This window comes from Glarea lozoyensis (genome assembly GCF_000409485.1).
Source record: "Glarea lozoyensis ATCC 20868 chromosome Unknown GLAREA1, whole genome shotgun sequence".
Taxonomy (NCBI): Eukaryota; Fungi; Ascomycota; class Leotiomycetes; order Helotiales; family Helotiaceae; genus Glarea; species Glarea lozoyensis.
The window spans coordinates 2,006,104-2,031,107 of record NW_007360983.1 but is presented as its reverse complement, the minus strand read 5'-3'; the positions used below and the strand labels follow the sequence as shown (position 1 = coordinate 2,031,107).

Below are 25,004 nucleotides of genomic sequence, written 5' to 3'. Positions count from 1 at the left end.
TTTCTTTCATTGCGTATCAAGCTGAGTCAAACTTACCTAGCAAAGCGCTTTCGAGCAAGTCAGCCTAGGCATAAGGATTAGGTTTACGAAGAACATTCGGGCCATTTACAGCCTTACCCACCCGTTGCTCAGTCTCATTTCTCCTCCGCTTACCTTCCTCGAGATCCCACTTCCGCTTGTTAGAACCCATCCAGAAATTGATAATAATCGTGATCATAGCGAATAACGCCACGGCCCCAGCGCAGCAAGCAACCACAATCCCAGCGATGACACCTGCACTAGGTTTAAATAGCGATGAAAGTTGGTGTGGTTTGTCAGTTTGTTCGATTATCTTCGTCTCGTTCTGTGCGCGAGCAGCGATTTTTGTGGGGACTGCTTTGGCGGTTGAAGAGCCTGAAAAGGTAGCGCTGACGGTGTTGTGTCTGCCACTGTTGGAATAGAAGCTGGTTGGAATGGTGACATGAGGTGTATGGGTGGGTGTGAAGGTAGGTCCATCTGCGAAGACTTTCGTACAAGGGGTGACACAAGCATCGATGATGTGAGACGTGACAACAACTGTCACTTTACGTTTTCCTGTGTGTGATGGCCTGTCTACGAATGCACCTAAAGATGTGTAAGGAGCATCATCATCATGTGCAGCAGCTCCACCGATGATGGAAGCTGCCAGGAGGTGTACGTAGAATGAAATCTGCATCTTGCAAAGTTGATTCTTTGACTTGGAGGACTATAGAATTTGAAAGGCTTGTTGAAGCACTCAAATTTGTCTGGTCAGGTCTTCAAATGGTTCGTGCCCGCAATATACTTATGCGACATTCTTGTTCTTTGTTGTTCTGGATAGACCTTAGGTGTTGATTGATCCAGAATAATTATATTGTTTCAGAACAGTTAGCGTGGACTTTCAAAGGAGTCAGGTTCTTTGTCTAAACCACAGTCACTCAAATCGCCGCAGTCGAGTTCTGCTATTAAGCCACAAAGAGACTGAAAGTGGCCAATCAATCTCAGAAGTGTAACGGTTCTGAACCTAGCGACTGTCGAGGATTTTTGTACCAAGCTATGCCAGATATACTAGGCTCATAAATCTACCAACAAAGGTGATTTCGCTAACGTAGCACCAGCATTCTGAATTTTTTATACATCCAAGTTTGCATAACGTTTGTTATAGAAAGAGGAAAATGTAATTATGATGCTACATATGGAAGAATGTCACGTCCAGAACGCATTCAGAGCAAGGCTTAATCCATCAAGTCTGTCCTCAGACGAATCGTCACTACCTGCATCCTCCTCAAGGGTATCGATGATCATATCAGTTCCGATGTTGTAAGCAGTAGCAACTGTCTCATAAGCCGAAGGCATTTCCAAATCCTGCATGGTGATATCCCCTCTTTCCTGAAGGTCGTCCTGACACTCTGCATCGAACGAGTCTAGTAGCTCTGACCATATTGATGAGGCGTCATCTTCTCCAATTTTTGCTGATAGGACAGAAGATGACCCTGAATTTCTCAGTTCGGCAAGTAACTCTGGGTTCTGTTTGGAATCGGGAGGTTCCAGTGGCTCTTCAACGCTCATGGCGTTGAAACCGACCGGAAGAAAGGGACTTTCGATAGTGAATGCATTTATCTCTAGGAGTGCGTCATCGATGGTGACCTCAGAGAGAGAATTTCCGCATTGGTATAAGTTTTTGACATATCCTCGGCGAATAAGATCTTCCAGGAAGTACATATCCTCGTGGGACGCATCCTCGTCAGATGTGTTCGTGTACTCGTCAGATTGACTCTCGTAGGACATCTCTTCGTCTGACATCTCTTCGTAGGACATCTCTTCGTCTGACATCTCTTCGTCTGACATCTCTTCGTCTGACATCTCATCGTCTGACATTTCTTCGTGTAAAATTTCTTCGTCGCAGGATGAATCTTCCTCGGATGACTCGTGGTTCGACATATTTTCAACTGGCGTGACCTCAGTCTCTGAAACCCCTGACATGGTAGTCAAGGTCTCCAAATACCCGTACCAGTCATTATCATTTGGGCTAGAGGTATATCTTAATTCCCGAGGAATGAAATTCCAGGAGTGACCACGTTGTCCAAGTAATTCAAAAGGCGCTACCCCAAGCGAGGAAAGTTGATAGGCCATAGACGAATACAGTTCAGCCTCAAGCAAATCAGTGGCAAGCTCCCTCGGAATTCCAAGGGACAGCATTGCGGAATCGATTATGTTCACCTTGCCATCTATTCTGAAACGTTTTAACACAGAATAAAGACCAACAGGCGGATTATTGAGATCTAGGCCGTGTTCTAAGCACGAGTTCAAACAATCGCGAATTCTGCCGCTAAGCCTATCATTCCTATCTTCATCTAGCTTTTGACGTCCGGGTATATCGTTGCTTTCAAAAAACTGCTCTATTGTTGCCAAAATAGTAAGTGCCTCATTCCAATGTTGGCATATCTGGAGTAGAAACCGGAAAGGTGCAGGATTGACCATACAACATATTTGGTCATACTCAAGAGCGTAAAATTCAGCGTAAATTTCAGGTCCAACATCTGAATGATAAGCATAAGCACGGTGCAACTTAGAACAGCGAGCGATCAGCACCTCATCATCGCTTGGCCATGATATTGGCCATTCCTCTTGCGTCCGTAGTAATTCATAAAGTGGCATTTTACGCCCTGCTATTTTCTCTTGCCAGACGAGTTTCTCTATATCTGCCCCCAAGAGTGGGTCTTGGATACTGCTGGTGATCATGACTCGTGCTAGGAGAACAATATAATGGGCGTCGGCGGGAGACATTATCTGTAGATTCGAAAGAGCAGAAAGAGGTGATCGCTCATAAATATCGATATTGGCCCTTGGGACCCCAGGGTCTAGGCCGCATCGTACCAACTCTGCGTAAGTCGCGACAAGCCCGGGGAGACGTTGATGCGAGGTTTCTGATGTATAGCTTGAAATAGTAGAAGTCACTTGCATCTGGATTAGATCGAGGAGAGACCTGTCACCCCAGATTCGGTCGCACGGCGAGGCTTGACCCGACGCAAAAAGGCTTTGTACAGTCAAAAGATCTCCAGCCGTGCAAGCCTTGACAATCATTGCGCTTGTATCAACGATATTATACACCCTTAGAATCGGCTCAGGATGTGCATCATAAAATCCAAACCCTTGTTGAATGAAGGAACAATAGACACCCAAACGAATGAGATCTGGATTTGGGTTTAAATGCACGTTTTAGTGAGTCACTGTTGATGTGATGCGATCGTCTGTCCCAGGGCTCTCGCGTTCGCAAAATGTCGTTGTTATGGAGTGGACAGTGATAATACCGACAGCTCGTATATAGGTGCGTGTGGAAGTGTGTTGGGACACGATCCTACGAGTTGACCGACCGCGAGAAGCTAGATGATATATTCCAGCAGTATCTTGCTGTCCAAAAGTCTGACCATCCAATGTTCTTCTGTCCTCATAAAATTGCACAAGCACGTCCCGAAATGCCTCTTTCACAACTTCTCCCATTCTCATGGGCAGCCATCGCATACCTTCAGATACTGATCTCAAGTCTTGAACAGCTGACTGTGTAGCTTGAGCTGTGTGATGGACTTCCTCAACTCTGCTGTGCGTTTCGGAGATGATGGTAGTGAAGGCAGTGAAATTCGACAGAAGAATTGCATTAATGCCAGTCGAGAGATCATGTAATCTCTGAGAGAATTCGCATCTCAGCTGAGATACTGTATCTTTTGTGACTGAGCTGACTTCATCGAATCGGAGGGGGAGTGTGGAGATGGTCGCTGTTGTAGTATCGATATTCGAGGTGAGAGCACTCAAGCTTCGATGAGTTGCTCTGGCATTGAGTGCCTGCTGATGCTGTAAAGATCTCGGAAATATTAACAACTGTCTGCATGACGTTTGGATTGAAACATTACAGGAGAATGCCCGCGTGAGCCGCTTCAATGTAGCCCTTCGCCCTTTCTATCCGAGAGACATGTTTGGCATATTTGCTCTTCCCACTTGCGAATCGAACTTTGCTCCATATACGTCCAGTATCCTTAGTCTTAGCAAGTAGCCCTTGCAACAGCTCAAGGGCTTCCTCACTGTAGGAGAGAGCGAGCCTCGTGGCGAGTGCGTGGGCATCCGCCTCTACTGCAACCCCCGAATCTGCAAGCTCTTGGAGCGTATTCCTGAATGTTTCTAATGTCAACTGGAATATTTTCACCTCCGTGCGTAACGACTGGACGTCTTCAGAAGCATCTTTGATATCGTCCAGGAGGGTCCTGATGTATTGGCATCCTTGCGCAACTTGGCCGGCTAGACCGATGAATGCGACGACCGATGCTCCAACACCGATAGCCTCCGCCATAAAGTTATGGGAAAGAGAACTGAGAAAACAATAACATTGTGGATTGGAGGATACAAAAACAGAGCGATGGGAGAAGAAAACCCCGCTGATATTTTGAGGGCTGAACAGCGCAACAAGGCTGAGCTTGCATGCAAACTAGCGGGCAAGGCATTCTAAGCTTGTCGGTTCATCAGAAATAAGGTCCTACTGCGTGCACGGCACGGTAATTCGTCGGGATATGCGGGTACAATATTGGGTATAATTGGTGATAATTCAGGAAGGATATTAAGCCTGGCTGGCTCAGGTAGCCTTAGTGTTGCACCACGTGACTACCTAATGAGGACTAGCTTTTCGGTCTAGCCAATGAAGTGAATGGGATTTCGACAAAGTTACATTGATCATAGGCTTCCGAGGGCTAAATTGAATTCTAACATCTAATAAGTCAGAAGATGAGTCTAACGTCATCAAAATCAATTTCACAGAAACGATAGAATATTCTAATTTGTCCCTACTGCCAATTACCGTGCAGAAATGAAGCTTTGCATGCTTTTATATATTTCTTTGGGAAGAAAACTTATCTTTAATAAATTGCGAAACCAAAATGGGAACTGTGTTGAAATTAAGGATGAGTGAAGTGTAAATATTCACTTAAGAAGCCTGAATAAACTCTCCTGAGTATCAAAATGGCTTTTTCGAGTATTTTCAGGCTGATTCTGCCGTGTACTCACGTTGTGCAATGATTATATTGGCTTAGGTTACAGCTGCAGCTAGCTGCATTATCAAACACTAGACCGGATTTAGGCTCAAAACAAAGTTGAGTCTGACTGTTATGGTAATTCCGTCCATTCACTATCAGATCACACACATCAAAACAAGAACATCCCAACTACATTAATTTTCAATTTCATGGAAAGTTCATGGCGATTGTGTTTCATTCATGTTCACTTACACAGATGGAGTCACGGGAAATGGTGTCAGTTTAATTTTTCCCGTTACATTGAAGTATCAAGGATTGGCCAAATTGAACGCCGATTGAATTTACTACCTACAATCAGCTTTCCACCAAGAAGGTTAGGTTCCGAGATCAGAACCTCTTCTCAGCAACTCTCATTCCCCACCTCCTTCTCCTTCCTTGCGCTGCGTCTCAGCAAGAACCATCTCCCTATCACAACAAACAAAGTGCAAGCAACAAGACTGAAAAAGACTGCAACAACGATGATCCAAGTCCCTCGTCTTTGCTTTGCAGCGATTTCAGAATCTTCGATTGGAGTAACGAAGGTTGATCCTGGTGTGTATGAACTGATTGCTGCAAGTGCAACTGCAGATGCTGTTGGGATGGTGGCTACAGTGCGTGGGATTATTGGAAGTGCACTGAAATCAGCACGTGCAATCACTGTTGCTGTTGGCGTTATGGTGAATCCTCGTGAGATCATTGCGATGGGAGAGGCTTGAGGAGGAGCTGCTAGTGCGAGAGCAGCGAGTGTTGAGGTGAGGAGCAGAGTTGTGAGTGTAGAAAACATCTTCAGTGTGGTTTTGTTTGGAAGTTGGGTTTGATGATCCGAATTGTTCTGAGTAGGTCTTGTGTGATGGTTGGGTGGAAGTAAGAGGGAATTTGAAGGGAAAGGTTTTGTATTCAGAGAGCTTTTGAACAGTTAACTCTGTTTCGAATTGTTGCGAGAACAAAATTAAGTTTCCAAAAATGTTGCGATCAGAGGCATTTCTTTGTACATAAGACATAGCGCGAGACAGGTGGCCCAAACTTCATGGATAGACGACAAAGACGCATTGTAAGACATGGATGAAGCTTCGACGCCTGCTGAAACAAGATCATTAATCCCTAAATTCCGTCAGCAAAACGAACGGTTACAGTTAGGATTGAAAATGGGAGGCTTGCTTAAAGCTACCACTTGTATTAATGAAACTTCTTGTTCCTGCGTGACCTACAAGTGACAATTTTATTTTCGAGATAGTTGCTTTCTCTCCAAGCGATATGTTCAGACGAGATTCTCGAACATCTATCGCTGGAATTCAAGGCATTCAATGATTTCCCAATATATCAACCGGTTTTATTTCACGGGCTACTTCTACAACCACTTTTCTGCAAATCAAGCTGACGCGACTACAAGAAATGAAAAGCCTCGGGATTTGTAAAAGGACAAGTTTGATACAGCTTTTCGTACATGTTAGTATCAATGAAAGAAGAGCGTTAGATTCAATATGTTAATTCACAGGGGACAAAATTGATGAGATGAGAATATTTTGATTTCAGAAAGTTTCTTATATTTTAACCATTTTCAAGCAGCAACATAGAGATAGAAAAGAACTTACCGTGACTCAATCCGGCAAAACAAATAATACCGCCCATTCTCGCCGCGCCATCACTTCTGATGCATCTGCCAAAACAACACAACCATGCAGAAGACAAAAATAACAGCCACTGTGACTGTAATGGCAATGGTGTTTTTCATATCAGACTCAGGGTTAGATTCCAGGATAGTCTCGTACGAAGGCATTGACTGTGCTTTACCTGTGAGATTCAGATTAGAAGGCTCGTCAACGTTTAGTTTGAAATGGGCAGGTGGTGTAGCTTCGGCCTGAGTGGATGATGACTCACTCGTCACTACGGCAGTTGCAGATTGCAGAGTAGCGGACGGAATGGTGGTGTTGTATGCCCTGCTCATGATGCGAGAGAGATGCAAAACCTGGGTTCTGGTGACCTCGGAGCTGGTGCTGAGAGGGAGACCATGAGCCAAGATGGAAAAAGAGAGCACGACCGTGAAGAAAGTGGTGGAATGCATGATGTGATGGGTGTCAAATGGATGGGAATCCAATGGCTGAGGAGGAGCATAATTGTAGCATCAAGGTCAAAGCTTTTATACACGGAAGTAGTTTATGTTCTGTTTTCATAATTCGTCATGCCTGCAATTTCAAAACGACTGTTCTTTGGAAACGTCTTCCATAGTTTCATTGTGGTCGTATTCTCTTTGAGCAACAAAACTTTAGATAAGGGTTTCCAGTTTCTCCTTGTTCTTCTTTGTCGATATAACCGAGATAGACTAAATACACAAGAGAAATCTTCGGGAGAGAGAAATTGTTCACGAGTCTCGTTCCTTCTTTATGGACATCACTCGACTTCAGCTTCGCGGTGGAAGCAAACTCGCTTAAGCATGCTTTTTTCAAGTCTGTCAACACAGTCCTTCATCATTCAACCTTCTTCAATACAACAAGAAGATCGAGTTCGACAACGTCTTTCCCTCGACCTGGCTTGCGGCATTCTCCTTCACGTTACTCCCCGTAACTCAGGTACCCGCACTCCTGATATGAAAACTAGATCGGAGCACTAACACATTCTTCAAAACAGTATATTTCACCCGCAATCATGTCGTCGTCTTCCGATAAGAAGCCCAAGATGCGACAGATCGATCTAAAAGCCGCTGAACAGAGAATCATCATCCATCCTGCCGGCGATCTAATTCTTCGACCCTACAAAAAGAACAACGAGTTCAGTTTTGAAGGAGCTGGTGTCGGGAAGAATATCATTCAAGGGAAGATATTTGCTGAGTTGAAAGTCAAGAAGAGCGTGTTAATCGAGCATTCCACGACCTTTAAGATGATGCTCACAGGTGGATTCAAGGAAGCAAATCAGAGTGTCGTTGATCTCGAATCGGAATATCTGGTTGGACTTGAAATTTGGCTTCGATTTCTGCATGGGACGATGAATGAAGGCCGTGGCAAGATTAGAACGGCTGATTTATTCGACGTCATTGAAGCTAGTCATTTCTACTTCTTCAAACTAGAGCTATTGAATGATTGGTTCAAAAGCTGTTTTACATATTTCATGAAGAATACGAAACCAGAGGATATATACGAACTTGGGATGCTTGTTTATCCCTGTCGGCAATTTGACTATGCGGAAGGATTCATGGCGGTGACCAAGAAGCTGGTATTTGAGACAGCTGGTCATATATCTATCTGGAACCCTCATCCACACATTCGACATCTTCAAATCGCACCTCGTATTGTTGGTAAGACCAACCAGATCCCTTTTCTCTTGTTTTTGGACGTACTGACTGGATGCTAGGCGGGGTCAATGGTGCAAGAGTGAACTTGACACACAAACTTCACGACGGCCTGTATATCCATTTACGATTTTTGGTCGCAGGATGCAAGTGCAGAAAGGAAGGATTGTTCGCATACGAGCAAGCACTTCATGCCACTAAAGCATGGCCGTTAATGACGAAGACTTATGGAAAGGGACAACTGTCGGTTCAGAGTGCCATTGATCTGCTTGAAGATTTCAAATATCATCCTCCAGTCGAGAACTGCAAGCTCTGTTCTTCAAACTTCAAAGACGTCGTCCACCTCGCTACAGAGACGGTTTTGAAGGATTTTCAGGGCTTGTGCCTTGACTGTATCAAGAAGCCTGAGCGCAAGGACGTAACACAAATTCATTGGGACTTGGGTTGCCGTACTAGACATAAACGTTCAACATGGTGGTACTCTTGGTTGTCCTCGGATCAGCCAGTTGACACTCACGAGCAGGCGCGAGACGAGCGACGGGTCAACAGCAGATATGTAACACCAAAAGCAGCGCTCGTGAAAGTGGACACTGAGAAACAGTCATAGGTGGAACATGGATGATGCAGGTTTGACGGTCGATGGTACCTTGCTCGGGATATATCAGCTTCGGAATCGTACGGATGAAGATTGACGGATGCAAAGGTCTGCGGAGATTTATTTTCCTGTTCGCCATTTCTTATGTGTTTCAGAGGCAGTCAGATCAGAAAATTATTAGCCATAATTAATCTCAAAACAGTGGTGTCTTTCGTGCCCCATGAAACTGATCCTTTAACGAGAAAACATCCTCTTTGCTTATACTTCGAAGAACTTGAAAGCTGCGAACGAATTGGTTTCTCTATCCACAGTAATATCAGTGTACAGCGTCCTCCACCAAAGCATCTCATTTATTGCTTTCGAAAACGAATTACGACATCATTACCCGCTTAGATGAGCAGAGCCTCTGTTAGCATGACAATCGGATTTCTCAAGTTCATCGACGCTATTAAGCCTTCTACTTATACAATAGGAGACTAACTCGAACACTAATAATTCTCTGAAAAGAAAAGTCTATCAGCGCTGGCTAACATTTTGGGCTTTCAACTCGCGAATCAGCGGCGTGTAGGAATAATTCGGACTACATTCTTGACGCCCGGGGCTCAGGATAAAACTCGAGACAAACTCACTCGAGCAATGACGAAGAAGATAGAATTTTCAGCCTAGCACTTTCGTCATTGGCATCACTAGAATCCGGTCTTTTCTTCGCGTACACAGTGTCCAGGTCCTGTACATCTCTCTTGAGCCGCAAAGATCCCCTGTACCATCACGAGTCTCAAACTCCTCATTCTCTAACCCGAACACAAGTCTCGAAATCCGCAAGTAAAATCTTATTTATACAAACCTAATCACCACACCATTACACGAAGCTTCATCACACAACTGCGCGCTCCGCACTATCCAAAGTCAATACAACTATTTCCCGCCTCGCCTACAAGTCCACAACCTCCAAACCCACAACAACCACTCACTTCCCACAGCCAAAGGACTTTTCCGTTCTCTTGAATCTTTCAAACCTCACTCCTTCGTCACCGTTATTGATATTCCCGTTCAGCGCTAAATATAATTACGTGCGAAGTACCGGGTTCAATCAACATCTACCCCACGAATGTCGTTTGAAGCCCGAGTTCTACGAGAAGAGAAAGAGTAGCGAAGGGAGTGGAAAGGTACCTGGCAGTGGTTTACTGTGGACGGTCTGTGGGCACAAATTTCGGTCTCATAGCAAGTGACTTAAATCAGATGAAGGAGATTTTATCTGTAAAGTGAAGTTTTTTCATTAAATCTTGATTTACATTGGAGACTTATCAGAGACCTTGTCTATACGTCTTTGGCTCTATAAAGACCATTACCAGAATATACAACTACAAGTTCGCGAAACAAAAGAAAACCGAGATTGATGCTTCTCTGGGCACATTCTATATACAACTCCCTGTAACCCGATTCAATGAAAGAACAGGTATAAGACTCTACAAATTCATCAACAACCCCAAAATCCCCACAACCACACCCCCGGCCTTAACACCCACCAAACTCGCCGCCCCAGTCTCACTCGCACTACCACTCGCCCCCGACCCCGTCGCCGTGCCCGTACCACTAGTACTAGGCCCCCCATTCCCCGTCCGCGTAGGACTATTAACCTCGCCATCCTCCACCGGTTCGACCGCCAAATTCACAATATCCGCACCCCCCGCATCCTGTACGCCCTGCTCAACTCTCAGACTCGTAAGCGTGACCAGCCGACCCTGATTCGCGCCGTCGAGGCTGTTTTCGATGAGCGTGACGGCTTCGGCGGGGGTGGCGGGGAGGGTGAAGTTTGTGGGGAAGGTGGTGTTTTGGATGAGGCTTGCTTCGCAGGTTGGTGGGGTGACGGGACGGTTGCGGCCGGGTTGGCCTTCGAGGACGGTGAAGTCTAAGAGACCGAGTTGGGTTTGGAGGTTGTTGTAGTTTTCCATGAGTTGGATGTCGCCGTTGTCAGATAGTTCTACGAGACCGTAGTTATTTTCCTCTTGCGTCCATTCGTAGACGACGCCGCCGGACATGGTTTCGCGCATTTCCTCGCCGTATAAAGCGGCGATTTCGGTCCAAGGACGCGGGCCGTCGACTTCGTTGCAGCCGTATTCGGAGAGGAAGACGGGGACGGAGGAGGATGCGAAGGTGGATGTGAGTATGTCGTAGCCTGATGAGCGGTAGGTGGCGTTGCCACACCAAGAGTAGGAGTTTAGGGCGAAGAGGTCGACGCGGGAGGCGTCACCTGCGTCGCCAGTGGTGGTGCATTGGAGGTAATTCCAGGAGTCTTCGAGGATGTCGCGGACGTCGGCAGCGGAGTAGCCGACTGGGATGTAGCGGGGGGAGTTGGCTGCGATGTACAGTTTTAAATCGCGAGTTACGGCCTGGAGATGTTAGTTTTGTGATATGATAAGATTGAAGATGAAATTGGGAAGGAAAATCAGACATGGTCGCGAAAAAAACAGGATGATCATCTATCATGTCGTTGAATGAAAAAAGTAGAATGATAGATAAAGGGAACTTCAAATTTGGTGAAGATTTGAAATACAACAGTCCACAGAAGTGGATTGAGAGACAGCTGGTTAATGGAATGAAACGTAACATGGAGTAGCAAACAGGCAATGAAAACTAAAGGCGTGGTAAATGACTTGGGTCGAACTGGAGTAATGAACAGTGTGGCAACCTAGCTGAGTTGACTCCGAGTAATACAGTTTCCTCAGATACAACTCGGCAGTAATATCAGAACACCGTATCAGTGGAACTAACCCAACTTACATTCAAATCGCTTATAAAGCATTCGAAGTATTCGAGTAAGCTACTCAACTCCTCGAATCCCCCACTACAACAGAAGAGAGACCCAAAACCCAAAATCAGCTCATACTCGATCTACTCACAAGCAATCCGAGAAACTTGAGTAACTTACTCAAATTCCTCGAATTGCTCACTAGCAACACAAAGAGAACCATAACATCGAACCACAACCCCCCAACCCAAAAGCTCCCCCATGAAAAAAACGAACAACCAAAAAAAATCAACTCACCCTCATATAAGGCGCATTAACACTACTCTCAAAATCATCAATAACCTCATTCCCCGCAAAAAACGCCATCGTATTAGGGAACTCCTTGAACGCCTCCACAACCCTAAACACCCTCTCAAGATACGCCGCCGTATACGTGGTCCACGGCGCCTCTCTATTAATATGATCGCCCTGCATCGGAGAATTCACATCCAATAGCATGTAAATGCCGGCGGTATTGAAGATGCTAGCGCACAGATTGTGGTTGAGATCCGGGTTGACGTTATAGACGCGGATGGCGTTGATGCCGAGACGTTGCATGAGTGCTGCGTCGCGCAGACAGGTTGGGCCGTCGGAGAGGGGGTCGACGCCGGTGGAGGGGGAGTAGCCGGAGGAGCCGCCGGGTTGGTAGGCCACGCCGACGATTTGGACGCGGGCGCCCGTGGCGGAGTTGATGAAGTCGGTGCCTTCTATGACGATGGGCTGGAGGGCGGCGGCGAGGCCGGCGAGGAGGAGGGGGAGGAGCATGGTGAATGAGTGACGGGGGTGAAATAAAAATGTACAGAGAGACGAAATAACGTGAAGAAGAGAAAAGGAGAGTTGGGTGAGACTTCCATACTTATGGTCTCGTAATAAGTAGCACAGCCTACCCGAATTTGACAAACAAGAAGCATCGTTTTCTTGGAATTCGTTGGAGCTCTTGTCAAGCTGCATTGAATGGACGTCTTGACGATGCCGAGCGCTCGACTAAGAGGCTCGGGACGTTGGCGCCATGGCGACTAATTTGACGGGCCGGCGGAAAAGCCACGAAAGATTTGATCCCAAGAGTTGGGTACGAGTTGGAAATTGTGGGAAATGTGGAGTTGGAGATTCTCCTAATCTCAAGTGCCGTTTGAGAAATAATTGATCTTCTTGGAGACGTCTTTTTCCATCTACATCAACAACGCCAAGCGTCGCCCAGTCCGCCAACCGCTGCCAACACACCTCATCCAAACTTTCATCAGAGCCACTTGGCAAACAAATACAATGATCTCAATCCATAAAACGATTGCGGTACTCCGTAGCTCGTGGTTCATGAAACGACTGCACGTGAACTGTACGACACAAAGTCGACTATAGGGTATCATTTCTTATTCTCTAATATGTACAAATACAATCATTGCCTTTTCATATGCTAAATGCAGCACGACAGACTCCATCCCAAATTCCCCTATGTAAATGTACAAGATACCAAGATATATGCGCGCTAAATAACATGCCGTATGCAGAATTGAGGATATCCGATCCTTGGAAACAAAAGAAAGAGGACGGTGACATCCAGACATGATAATATATGTTTCGCTAAATGTTATAAATAGTTCATTGTTCGACTCTGACGCGCTGTAGGAATACAGGGACATCACTCAGATCGACTCCATAGAGTTGGGAGGCTTCGACGCCCTTTCTTGGAGCTCTGGAAGGGTTGCCAGAGGTTGCAGTTCCTGCGCTGCCAGCAAGGCCATAGTTCGGATCATAATTGTATCCGAGACCACCAGAGAAGCGATCGAGCACAAGCATGTCGTTGGTGGAATTCTGGACAGAGTGAATTTGTTGAGGTAGGTTGTGGTGAGCAACCGAATTTTGTTCTGGCTGGGCATAGTATCCATCATCAGCTTGAGAATAATATCCGTAGTCAGCTGCGCCGTTGGTGAGGTGGTCCGCATCAGATTCATAAGTATGATCATAACTAGCGGAAGTCTGTCTCTGCACCCATTGTGGTGAAAAGTTACGATGCGACCCGGTAGAGTGGCCGGTCCAAGGTTGTCGCTGGTACTGATTTGAACCATGGACATTCCATGACTGCTCATCATAGCCATAGCTTTGAGTGGGTTGAGTGGTGGATGCTCGCTGAATTGCATGACCGTACTGAGCTTTGGTCTCTGTCTGCGACTCCATTGATGGTCTTCGACTTCCGGACCTGGAATTGTCAAAACTTTTTCGAGTCTGCAACGCTTCCCCAGCGGACTGCCGTCGTTGGGACCAGAAATTCTGGTGAGCCGCCCATGGATCTTGTACCTCAGCTAGTGTCTCTACATTGCCTGTTGGAATGGTAGTCGGTGGTGCGGGTGGTGCCCGTGTAGGCGACATGGGAAGATCAGGCAGCTGCGTCTTGCTTCTTGAACTTCTTATGGCTGGCAGACTCTTTCGTTGATTGTTAAGAGAGACCGGAGGCTTCTTCTGCCTCAATTCGCCAGAGGCAGGTGTCGATGATCTTGATTCGGGGTCATACGAATCTTGCAATTGTGGAGCTACGAATACCTGTGGTTTCATTGGCACTCTGCTAGCTGCTTTCCACGCTGGCTTATTCGCATGAGCACTGGGAGGCGGTTCTCGAGAGCTTCTTCGGAAACCATTCCTTGTTGGGGTAGATGGACCAATAGCGTTCACAGTTGAAATAGAATCATACGATCTTCGAGATGACAAAACAGTAGAGATTTCCGATTCCTGTGAGACACTGCGGCTTCGGGCAAATCTCTCCGCCGCTTCAGCTTCAAACTGGGAAGTCATCGATTTTGCTCGCAATGCAGCGCCGGAGCTTGGTGGTCTGATGGTAGTAGCGATATCGTACGGAGAACTTCCAAGAGAGGAAGCCACGGTATTAAAAGCAGTTACATGATTCTCATAATCTTCTGCCTGCTGTTCCACAGTCTTGGGTGGTGAGATAGGCTGTGCGTCTCTGGATTTCGATCGTGAGGATATCTTTCGTGCATCGAACGATTTCCAGAAAGGAAGCGAATTGTTTGTAGAAGCCTGAAATGTGGCTCTTCGATTGGGTGCCGGTTTCCGTTCAGGAACTACGGATGGATTCTCGGGGATGGTCGATGGAATAGGAGGCAACTTGCCCTGAAGTCTCGCAAACTCAACCTCATCCCGTACCTCAGCGCTACCAACGGAAAATATCGTACCCAGCGTCTCCTTGCTTGAAGATTTTCGTAGCCCAACCGATGTGGAATATGTATTTGGGAATGATGCCACTGGAAACCCACTCACTCGCTGATCAAGCTTTTTATCAAACTCTGCCGGAACAGAGGGGACACTGAATGCGTCGCTTGGTGACCTGTACGCTTGCACTGTATAGACGGGAGCTGTAACAGCTGGCTGAACTGACTTGGGGCGTTTCTGCATTTTGTTTCCACTCGTCTTAGTAAAATTGTCCTGTTCAACAGCCACAACTGATGTATTGGGTAAACTCTGCTGCCGCTTGTGCACTTTCAATTCAGACGCAACATCTCGCTCAAGAATCTTAGGTGGCACAACAGGAGCTTGCGCTTGCAGCAGATTGCCTTTCAAAATTGGAATCTTGGCAGGAACCGGTGGACCGTCCATGGAAAATGGTAGCATGACTTCTAGAGCTGGCAACTCCACAAAATCCTGTGTCACACTGGGTGACTTGCTGATCGGGCTAGAAGACGTGGAGTGGATGCTGGACCTGAGCCGGGAAATTTCCTTGTTTGGTGTGATTTGCAAGTCCTTCGCCGGTACTGCGGGAGCAGCGTCTTTCTTGAAAGATTTCAGAGAAGCAATTGAACTGTAGCCACTGTCCGCTTTCGCCAACGGTTTTGGAATATATTCTCGAGGACCTCTGATGACCACAGGACTGGCGGAAGTGCCGTAACCAGAGTCAAAGGAGTGAGGTGCAGAAGGAGATAAGTCATTTCGAGGACTATCAGGTTCTGCTTCAAACAGATCGTCCTCCACAGCCGTGTGCTTGCTCGTAGCTTGAAATCCTGGGGTCAATGGTGACGGAGATGAATTATCGAAAGAAAATGGACTGAGCGGGAGTTCTTCCATGTATTGCTTTGCAAACTCGAGAGATCTGCTTGGTGAGTGATTAACGTGATTCGTGCTGAAATCAAACAGAGCCAGAGACGGATCCAGCTCGGCCCGGGTTGTGCTGATGGACAATGATCTTTGTTCTGGTTTTTGAGACTGTCGCAAAGGAGATTCCTCGTGCACAACCCAGGCGGGCTTGGTCGTGTCAGCGGGAACCAGTGTATTGCTCCTCTGGCTGAGCCCGTGGCGGTGGTTGGACTCTTTCTGTCGTCCACCCATCGTCAGATAATCTTCCTCAGCTGTAGCAGTGGCAGGTCTCCCATCGCTGGGTGTAGGACTGGCAGTTCCATTCGTGATTCTTAGAGATCCTAGCTTATATACCCCAATATGCCCATAATCCATATCATTGGGCGTCTGGACTCGCTGGCCGGGAGAACTCGCGGGTATTGATTGGCCTATTGCTGCAAGATTCGCAAGAGGAGAGGAAGTCGACCGGGAAGGATCATAATAATAAGCCTGAAGGTCTTCAATGTTTTTCACTTGTGAAGGTAATGATTTTCGAGGGTCATTGGAGCCAAATTCTTTTCTTGTGACCACCCCATGCTGTAATAACGATCTCCGTCGTGTCGGACCATATAGCGTGGTGTCTGAATTCGTTCTACTCGATAGCGGAGGGTTTACGACCTGCGAATCTATTTCCCTATTGTAAAATGAACCGTTTCTTATAATCTCGACCTTCTCCGGTGGGGGAGATTGTTGTTCTGCCACCAATGACAGTCGAGATTGTTGGCTTGAAATGGGGAGGTGTTGGAGGGAGGCTCGAGCATGGTATCGAGGTCTGCGGAGTAGCATTAGTGTTGACTCCAATGTGGGCGAATTAACATACCTCTGCATACTAAGATCAGGCGTTGACTGTGCTGGGCTGTTATGGTTCACAACTGAATATCTGCGAACCGGTGTTTCCACTGGATCTGGTTCCGCGCTTTCTACCATTATTTCAGGAGTCACATCCAATGCAGCGCGGCTCCTCGCCTGCGAGCTCTTCGATCTGAAGATGCTCATCCGCTTGGGGCGCTTCTCCTTGCCATCTTCGCTATATTCTCCGTGGCTGTCATTCGTGAAGAGGCTGTACCTAGATTTCCTTGATGAATCGTGGGACTGAGAGTTGTCTCGACCGGGCGTTGAATTGGGAGTGCCGGTATTCAGGGCATTTCCTGAAGAATTGGTTCTCGGCTTCGACAGTTTATTCTGGCCTCGTCGAGGGTTCGGTGAGGATTGTTCGTTCCCCATGTTGTGTCCTCGAATTGTTGGTTATATTTCTGCACTCCCTTCCATTTTTCCTCCACAACACCGTCAATTGCCGTAAGCTGTCAGATCGTATTTGGAGTAAGTAATGGACAAGATGAAGAGGGCGGATGGGAGATTGAAATGCGATGTTGCGACGGAACAGAGTTGAGGCGCGAACAGCTGGGGTGGAAGATGTCGACTTGGGTGAATCCTAGTAAATGATGGCGAGATTGGACGAGCGGACCTTGTCGTTCAGGGATTGCGGAGTATTATGTAGAAAATCAAGTTATTTTCTGACGACAAGATCGACTTTTTCTGGAGACGAAGCAACAGCAGCAGAAGAGACAGCGGTGGGTGGTTGAGCGCGAGGCTTGCGTTTCACAGTCGTGTTTGTGAACGCGACTCGAAGGGGACGGACAGGGCTGCTGGCGGTAGATGAGCCGAGGACTCTTCGTTTCCGTTTTCTGTACGCACCGGGCTCGAAATAAAATTGAAGGCAGAAGCAAATCTCCTAAACAATATATTGAAGGGTTTTTGTCTTGAAGAGGAGGACAATGACCACCGAGCTCAGAACTTGTTCTCCTGCATACTACCCCAACAGACATAGTCAGGTGTTAGTCTCCCTCGTTGCATTTTCGTACATGGCGCATACAATTCTGGCTCCTTTGGCTTGACTCGCATTGCCTTGGTTTCAGCTCGTCGTTGCTCATTGGCACAATGTCGACAAGTAAACAAGGCAATGGAGGGGTCTGCTGGGCTGGCCTGCTGGAACGGGGCAACCAGGTAGCTTTGGCCATTAGCAGCGGAGATAAATGCCGCTTAGGATGATCGACTACCAGCTCTTTACGGCGACAGATCCATTTTCAGGTTTTTGAATCATTAGCGGATGAATTAGCAGCTGTGGCGGTGTTGAATTAATCTACATCTGTGGCTGGTGATCTTGATTTTATATCCAATAATCGAGCGTCTTGATTCTCATCGAGGTTTGGGAAGAGGGGATTCTCAGGGCGGAGTATACGATTGCGTGGACTAGGTGCATGATGGCAAAGAAAAGGCTGGGTCCGACAACAGCAAGATATCGAAAGGCTGGCTTAGTTTGACCGAGAGTCGCATAACTCGGAAGACCTAATTGTACTTCGCATGTTCCCAACAATTGATGTGGCTAGTTTAGAGTTGAAAACTATACTCGTCACCCCACTCCATGCCCACTTCGCGTGTATTCCCAGCCTGCGATTGTCGTAAGTTGCGATAACGAAGGAGCTGGCTCCGAAAGGCCTTGGAACTGTATCACGATGATCTGAAGTAATAGTACTCAGCCGTGGGATGGGATATATGCTGGAGGAGATGACGCGGGATGGGTTTGAGGTACCAGTATCACCATGACTGGAAGTTGGTCAAGCCGGAAGGATTTGAGATCTCGTGTCGGCACTTTTGCTGCAGTAGTGGCGATAACAGCTGCCATCACGCCAGGTTTTCGTGGTTTATTTGCAGCTCGCAAGGAGAACAGAACCTGTAACTTAGAGTACTGTAGTACTGTAGTACTTGTGTAAGTCCTGGGAAGTTACTGCAGATCGTCTTGCATTTTCTGATTTCGTGGAAGCAACTTGGAACAACGGGACGCCTTATGTTAAGTAGGTGGTTCGGGATGATCCAGGTATTTGTGTAAATGATCTGAAAACCGGGTAGAGCTTTTGAAGAACCTTCAATTTAGTTAAATCTCTGACCATATGACGTGAGCCGTTGAATTTAGACGTTTGAAGTGGTGGGACGGTACGGATGAATGTTTTCTCAAGGTATATCCTGTACGAGTACTAGTTTTCTGAGTTGCTTTGGCAGCACACGTGATAATCACGCCAGCTTCACCTATTTGAACTTAAGGTCTCAGGTAGTGGTTGCTCCGGGTTAGATTTCCCTGCTAACTGGATTGTTGGTAGCAAAAATTAAACCTCAGAGAAACGGATAGCACTTTGGCAAAAGCAACCGCACGTGATACTAACATTCTCCCCTTTGACATTGGACGTCCCACAAGCGAGAGCAGCGGAGAATCGGCAAGAATACAACATGTGCGGCTCATTATAGGTGTAAGGTGTAAGCACCTTGATATATTCCTTCCTCTCGGGTTGGATATCACATTACCAACTGTATGTCAGACATACCTTATTTTCACATCTTCAACTCATTCTCTTGTTTGTCCTCGAAACAAACATATCACAACACCTTGTGCCATCCATCTCACCAGATCATATGATACTCCTCCTCTCTAATCTTCTCGCCGAGCTTCCACATCACTCCGGGATCTCTGCTGCCATGTCATGCCTCACTGTGCATGAAAGAGCCGATTTCCCTCCGTAAATACAGTAGATCAACCACGAATTGCCATCGTTATCAGTCCCCGCCATCCTCCACGAATCATTGCTCCCACCAACATCCGGCGACGGACGGCTATGAAAGGCCTACACACAGATTTCGTAATTTCATCACGGGCATTCTCAGCATGGTGAAAAGGTGTGGAGGACGAAAAGAAGTGCACTCAACTCGAGTGCGTAGACGAGAAAGCGAACGAGGCAGATATGACATAGTTGAGGCTCACGATATCTGGGAAAACGCAGCAAACGTCTAGAAAGACTCGATGAACATTCTACCCCTGCGAGGAGTTGTCGATGATAACGGCGAGCTGGTGGGACTGCATCCCATCTGGACCGTGGTGGTGTTTTTGGTGTCCAGCTGGGCATCGGTTGGGCGTGCGAGCTGGTGTAGCGGCAGATATCCCGGGGTCTGAGTCGCTAATCATCGCTGCCCGCCTTCTCCACAGATTGCTTCACAGGCGGTTGTAGGCGAGGTGACAGGGGCGGATGGCCAGCCTATCACCCGCCAATCATGCCTTCAGCCTTCCAAACTCTCTCGTACACATGGGAACACTTTCCCCTCGTCAACCTCACTTTTCTAATGTCACGCCGACAACTCATCACCAGCTTCAATAATCGGTGCCGGCAAGACTGCGTGTTGTTGTTATACCCAAGGTTCGAATCGTCCATGTTTCCATACAAGAAGCTCTCACGATGGAAACCATAACGATTCCATCGCCAACCGCCTTCCTGACATCCCCCATCATCAAACCTGCGCCAGAACCACCGCCCGTTCCCAAACGCAAACCACCGCCTGCCAAAGCATCTGCCAGTACGACCAAGAAGAAGACGGGTATTGTCAAACCCAAGCAATCCAAAAGCCGCAATGGTATGTTGAAAGAAATGGGGAGCCCCTTATCTTGGGTCTGATAAGCCAAATGCTAATTTGATAACTTCACAGGATGTGTAACTTGCAAAGCCAAACGTTTAAAATGCGACGAAACGAAACCAACATGTCAGCAATGCCATAAGAGGAACGTCCCGTGTGGAGGATACAAGAAGGATTTCAAATGGAGGCCATTCGAGGAGACAACTTTTGCTACTAAGGTGGCACCCGCAGCTAAGCCCAAAAACAGTACGTGTATTGGTCTTCGCAGAGTTGCAGATAATAATGTGTGGTAGATACGATTGACATCAGTCAGGAGAATGCACCTATACCCACTGCCTCACAGGGAAGCCCAACTTCGGAAACGTCTTCACCACTGGAGGCAGAACTTACAGTCGAAACGGATGTTCCCATGGAAAACACCTTCTTCAGCGCTGCGGCATCTACTCCTCGTAACTTCTCTCCTCTGCCAGATCTCAGTTTCGATCATCCTCCATTCTTTGACATGAGCACGCCCCCATATATGCGGGAATTACCCAGGCCTAGATTTGAGGCAGATGCGGTCACCAAGAGCTTGAGCAGCTTGTTTGATGATACGCAGTCAGTACCGCCCAACTCGGCTACTAGACCATCTTTCTCTGGGCAATCTCCGAGCTTGATGGATTTATTATTACCTGGCTCCGAGCTTAACGCCAGGCCAGGAAGTGTATCGATTCCTCCACTGGGCCTCTCGACGCCTTCTTTATCTATGTCGCCCATGGATACACAGTTCATGTCACAAACAGAGCCCAGTCAAGCATCTATGGTGGATGATGAAGTAGAGGAAATTGTTCGAGAAGATATGCCGGATATGGATTCGTGGATGTTAAGAAGTCCAGTCCGGTTTCTTTCTAGGTCAGCAACGCCGCAAGGTTTCATGGGTGACGACCCCTTCAACAAAATCTACAGACAGCCAGAGGTGCAAGCTGGAAGTCCCGAAATGCTAATGCTCAGGTTCGACAAACAAACTTGCGGTATCTTATCGGTCAAAGATGGCCCGACAGAGAATCCGTGGAGAACTTTGGTATGGCCGCTGGCAAGAGATTCGCCAGCTTTGTACCATGCAATTGCATCCATGACAGCCTTTCACACCTCGAAAGAAAAGCCAGCCTTGAGAGTTGATGGCATGGAGCATATGCGGCGTAGTATCCGTTCTTTGGCGACTGGAATCGAGAAGATGCGGACAGATACCGCTTTGGCGACGACTTTGGTGCTTGCTTTCTCAGAGTCCTGGGATCAGCACATTAGCACTGGCATTGAGCATTTGAGAGGCGCAAAGATTCTCGTCAATCAGGCAATCGTATCTCACCAGAAGAAACCTCTGATGGGAGACGACTTATCACGACTACGATTTCTTTGCAACACCTGGATATATATGGATGTCATTGCTCGTTTGACCTCTGTTGATGATGAAGGTACTGATTTTGATCATTATACCCCTCTAAACATGCCTTCATTTCCCAACAACAACGAGATTGATCCTTTGATGGGCTGTGGGTCTACCTTGTTTCCGCTGATTGGAAGGGTGGCGAATCTGTGCAGGAGAGTGAGACTTGTGGAATCGAATTCGATCCAAGTCATCAGCCAGGCTATCGAGCTCAAGGAATTGATTGAACAATGGTCACCACCTCCCGGGTCTGCTTTCGAAAGACCAGAAGACCCTACGAGCGAGATTCAACACGCTTTACAGACTGCAGAGGCATACCGATATGCAACTCTGCTCTATCTACATCAGGCCGTACCTGAAATCCCATCTTTGACTTCTGCACAATTAGCAAAGAAAGTCCTGATATATCTTGCAACTGTTCCACTAAGCAGTCGTCTGGTGATTGTTCAAATATATCCCCTACTCGCTGCCGGCTGCGAAGCATATGATGCAGAAGACCGTCAGTGGGTGGAGGATCGTTGGCTGAGTATGGCATCACGGATGTGGATTGGAAATGTCGACCGATGTTGGGAAGTGATGCAGGAAGTCTGGTCACGACGGGATGCAGCAGAAATTGCACAAGCCGAACGAGAGAATCGAAGACGACCAACTCATGGTGGAATGATTCATTCCGAGAGCAGTAAACGGAAGTTTGAGGAGGAACTGGCCATGGATGAAGTCTTTTCGTTCTCTGATATGCTCAATGCGAATGTCACGAGTGGCACAGTAGCTAAGAAGCCAAGGTCTGGACGTGAGAGCATCAGTAGTATATCAGCGCCACAGAAACGACGACAAGAACAAGAGCCGGTTACTGAGAATATGGATCCGGAGGTGACAGTCAGAGGACGAATGCATTGGGTGGGCGTGATGAAGGATTGGGACTGGGAAAGTAAGTCTATTCATCTCTTGATTCTAATACTTCTAGTGGGCGACAGACAGCTCGCTTTCCAGCATTTTTATCCCGTCAAGGAGCTAACATGCTCAAGTACTGCTCGGATGATTGGGGAACCCATTCCTTTTCAAAAATTCACCCGGTCCCAGTTCTTTCAGCTGCCTCTCCTTTGCTCTCTCACACGCACTACACATATCCGGCAACCCGTTCCTTTTCAAAAATTCGGCCGGCCCCAGTTCCTTCAGCTCACTCAGTGCTTTCTGCTCCCTCTCCTTCGCCCTCTCACACGTGCTACACACCTCTGGCAATCCGTCCCTTTTCAAAAATGCGGCCGGCCCTAGTGCTTTCAGCTCCATCTCCTTCGCTCTCTCACACTCACTGCAACAGATACCTGGCAACCTGTTGCTACAGAAAAATGCAGCCACCCCTACGTCCTTCAGCTCCTTATCCATCGACCTCTCATAAAAACTAGGCCGTTTGTCTGAACGCCTCTTCCTTCTCAGGTCTTCATCTAGCTGCCTCCTCCGCTCCACGTCATTTGCACTGGGCCCAAATCCACCCCTCCACGGATTTGCTGGCCAATGTTCACCGCGCGACGGCTGGTGCGATCCCAAGGTTCTTTGGCTCGGATTCTCTTCTCTCCCTGGGACCAGCGTGGAAGTGGTGGAGAGATTCGATGTCGATGCATTTGCATCTCGATTCATTCCCGCCGCGTTTTCGGATATGTTTGCGCCGCTTCTGGCGACATCGGCATCTGGGGTTGGTTTTGATCTTTTGAATAAACCCATCGTTATTCGGATGTCCTTGGTTTTGTGTCAGGGTGTTTTCTTTGTGTCTTGTTATAGATTGTTTGTGTATTTCTGGGTTCAGCGTGGCGTTCGGGATGTGCGTGTATGTATACCCTTTGAAATTTGTCTTGTCGAAATGATGATATTCAGTCTGGATATTCGGTGTTGTGGGGGTGGAGGGCCGAAGATATGAAGGGGATGATTTGTATTATGTAGCTAGTTGGGTGGGTATATCTTGAATCTTGAGTATATAGGCTTGAATGAATATCTCGATTGAACAATGGTTTGATTGGCTTTTTATCTTTTGTGAATAAAAGCAGTATCTGAAACAGTCGGGCGCGATTGATGATTGGACTTGGCCATAGACGAGTTGAAGAGCACTCTAAGCAGTAACGCCGACTCCGCTCGTGGTTAGTCACTGAAACCCCTCCAAACAGACGAATATCTCGTTCGCTGATGGTGAAACCTGGGAAACCATGAGTTGAGTCTCGGGCGTGAAATATTTCCAAATCACCGACTCCTACACCACGGATGCTTATTAAACGGCTCAGAACCCCTTGCTACGCCCACGATCTGTAGATTTTAATGCAGACGAGGATGGGAGATGAGAGATTCGTGATTTGAGGATGGTGCTATGCCGTTTCATATAATCAGACCGTGGTTGTGGATTCCGGTTTTATAGATCTGTGGATATGTATCCAGGGTGTCGGATGGAAATTGATTGAATATCTATCTGATGTTGACGAGATGGGATCGGTATTCTGGGAGGGTTGTCGTAGGAATTGGGATGGTTTATATGTGAATACGAAGCGTGGGGGACGTAGCTTCTCGTGTATCATCTGGGAATTGTGGTAAGAGTCTTGATCCTCGCCCTGAGCGTTCATACGTGCTGGTAATGTGGATGAGAATCGAGGCGTTGTATGCTGGTTGGTCGTTTATATATACGCCAAGCCTCCCGTCCAGGAAATTCTGTGAGCACGTTTTCTTTTCCATTGAGAAGGTTTATGCTCGAACATTTCGGTATTTCCAGAAAGAGATATCTACCAGGGTATTCTGCATTTCATCCTTTCTACGTTGGCAGCTGGCTTTAGGTAATCATGTCTGCTAATTGGCTATTTGATGTATGGGTCTTTCACATTGAGAAGGTTTTCGAGGGGGACTGCCGTGCGTGAGATGGGGATTCCCCGGGGTCTAGAACCTCTTGTACCTTCTAGACTTATAGTTGATGTGTGGAATTCCGGGGGCGTATTTTTTGTTCGTTTGGTCTTGAGTTATTTTGTGGGTTTGTAGGATACTTAATGCGATGTGAATGTGTGAAGCATCTGTGCCTTTGTTTCTGAGGTTGAGAGCTGGGCCGTGGTTTTGGTGGTCGGTTTTGGTGGTCTAGGTGGTGAGTGATAAGCAGAGTGGGGTGTTATCGATTCAAAAGTTGGATATAACATGTGCTCTGTTATTGGGTTTTCGAGCCACTGACTTATTGAAATAATCCTCTGCCCTCTTTTCTAGACTTGTTAAAGAACTCTACATCCTTAGAACTTTCCTTTGTAGGAAGTTTGTGATTAGGATTAAAT

At 47.1% G+C, this 25,004-nt stretch overlaps 9 protein-coding genes across 9 annotated transcripts; 2 read left to right on the top strand and 7 right to left on the bottom strand.

Moving 5' to 3' along the window:
* Positions 1–64: 64 nt before the first annotated feature.
* Positions 65–694, bottom strand: GLAREA_09319 (uncharacterized protein; the record flags this gene model as incomplete). Its single annotated transcript, XM_008078280.1, has 1 exon — positions 65–694. The coding sequence occupies one exon, from the start codon at positions 692–694 to the stop codon at positions 65–67; it is 630 nt and encodes a 209-aa protein (XP_008076471.1).
* Positions 695–1,203: 509 nt separating this feature from the next.
* Positions 1,204–3,081, bottom strand: GLAREA_09318 (uncharacterized protein; the record flags this gene model as incomplete). The annotated part of the gene is made up of 1 exon (XM_008078279.1): positions 1,204–3,081. One exon carries the CDS (start codon positions 3,079–3,081, stop codon positions 1,204–1,206), a length of 1,878 nt encoding a protein of 625 aa, XP_008076470.1.
* A 135-nt stretch (positions 3,082–3,216) lies between these two features.
* On the bottom strand, positions 3,217–4,339 carry GLAREA_09317 (uncharacterized protein; the record flags this gene model as incomplete). The annotated part of the gene is made up of 2 exons (XM_008078278.1): positions 3,217–3,856; positions 3,906–4,339. The coding sequence occupies 2 exons, from the start codon at positions 4,337–4,339 to the stop codon at positions 3,217–3,219; spliced, it is 1,074 nt and encodes a 357-aa protein (XP_008076469.1).
* Positions 4,340–5,415: 1,076 nt separating this feature from the next.
* GLAREA_09316 (uncharacterized protein) lies at positions 5,416–5,838 on the bottom strand (the record flags this gene model as incomplete). Its single annotated transcript, XM_008078277.1, has 1 exon — positions 5,416–5,838. The coding sequence occupies one exon, from the start codon at positions 5,836–5,838 to the stop codon at positions 5,416–5,418; it is 423 nt and encodes a 140-aa protein (XP_008076468.1).
* An 858-nt stretch (positions 5,839–6,696) lies between these two features.
* Positions 6,697–7,116, bottom strand: GLAREA_09315 (uncharacterized protein; the record flags this gene model as incomplete). Its single annotated transcript, XM_008078276.1, has 1 exon — positions 6,697–7,116. One exon carries the CDS (start codon positions 7,114–7,116, stop codon positions 6,697–6,699), a length of 420 nt encoding a protein of 139 aa, XP_008076467.1.
* A 581-nt stretch (positions 7,117–7,697) lies between these two features.
* On the top strand, positions 7,698–8,944 carry GLAREA_09314 (uncharacterized protein; the record flags this gene model as incomplete). Its single annotated transcript, XM_008078275.1, has 2 exons — positions 7,698–8,343; positions 8,400–8,944. The coding sequence occupies 2 exons, from the start codon at positions 7,698–7,700 to the stop codon at positions 8,942–8,944; spliced, it is 1,191 nt and encodes a 396-aa protein (XP_008076466.1).
* A 1,454-nt stretch (positions 8,945–10,398) lies between these two features.
* Positions 10,399–12,485, bottom strand: GLAREA_09313 ((Trans)glycosidase; the record flags this gene model as incomplete). Its single annotated transcript, XM_008078274.1, has 2 exons — positions 10,399–11,322; positions 11,979–12,485. The coding sequence occupies 2 exons, from the start codon at positions 12,483–12,485 to the stop codon at positions 10,399–10,401; spliced, it is 1,431 nt and encodes a 476-aa protein (XP_008076465.1).
* An 831-nt stretch (positions 12,486–13,316) lies between these two features.
* GLAREA_09312 (uncharacterized protein) lies at positions 13,317–17,060 on the bottom strand (the record flags this gene model as incomplete). The annotated part of the gene is made up of 2 exons (XM_008078273.1): positions 13,317–16,608; positions 16,657–17,060. 2 exons carry the CDS (start codon positions 17,058–17,060, stop codon positions 13,317–13,319), a joined length of 3,696 nt encoding a protein of 1,231 aa, XP_008076464.1.
* Positions 17,061–20,116: 3,056 nt separating this feature from the next.
* GLAREA_09311 (Zn2/Cys6 DNA-binding protein) lies at positions 20,117–22,753 on the top strand (the record flags this gene model as incomplete). Its single annotated transcript, XM_008078272.1, has 4 exons — positions 20,117–20,291; positions 20,364–20,537; positions 20,585–22,642; positions 22,740–22,753. The coding sequence occupies 4 exons, from the start codon at positions 20,117–20,119 to the stop codon at positions 22,751–22,753; spliced, it is 2,421 nt and encodes an 806-aa protein (XP_008076463.1).
* Between the last annotated feature and the right edge of the window lie 2,251 nt (positions 22,754–25,004).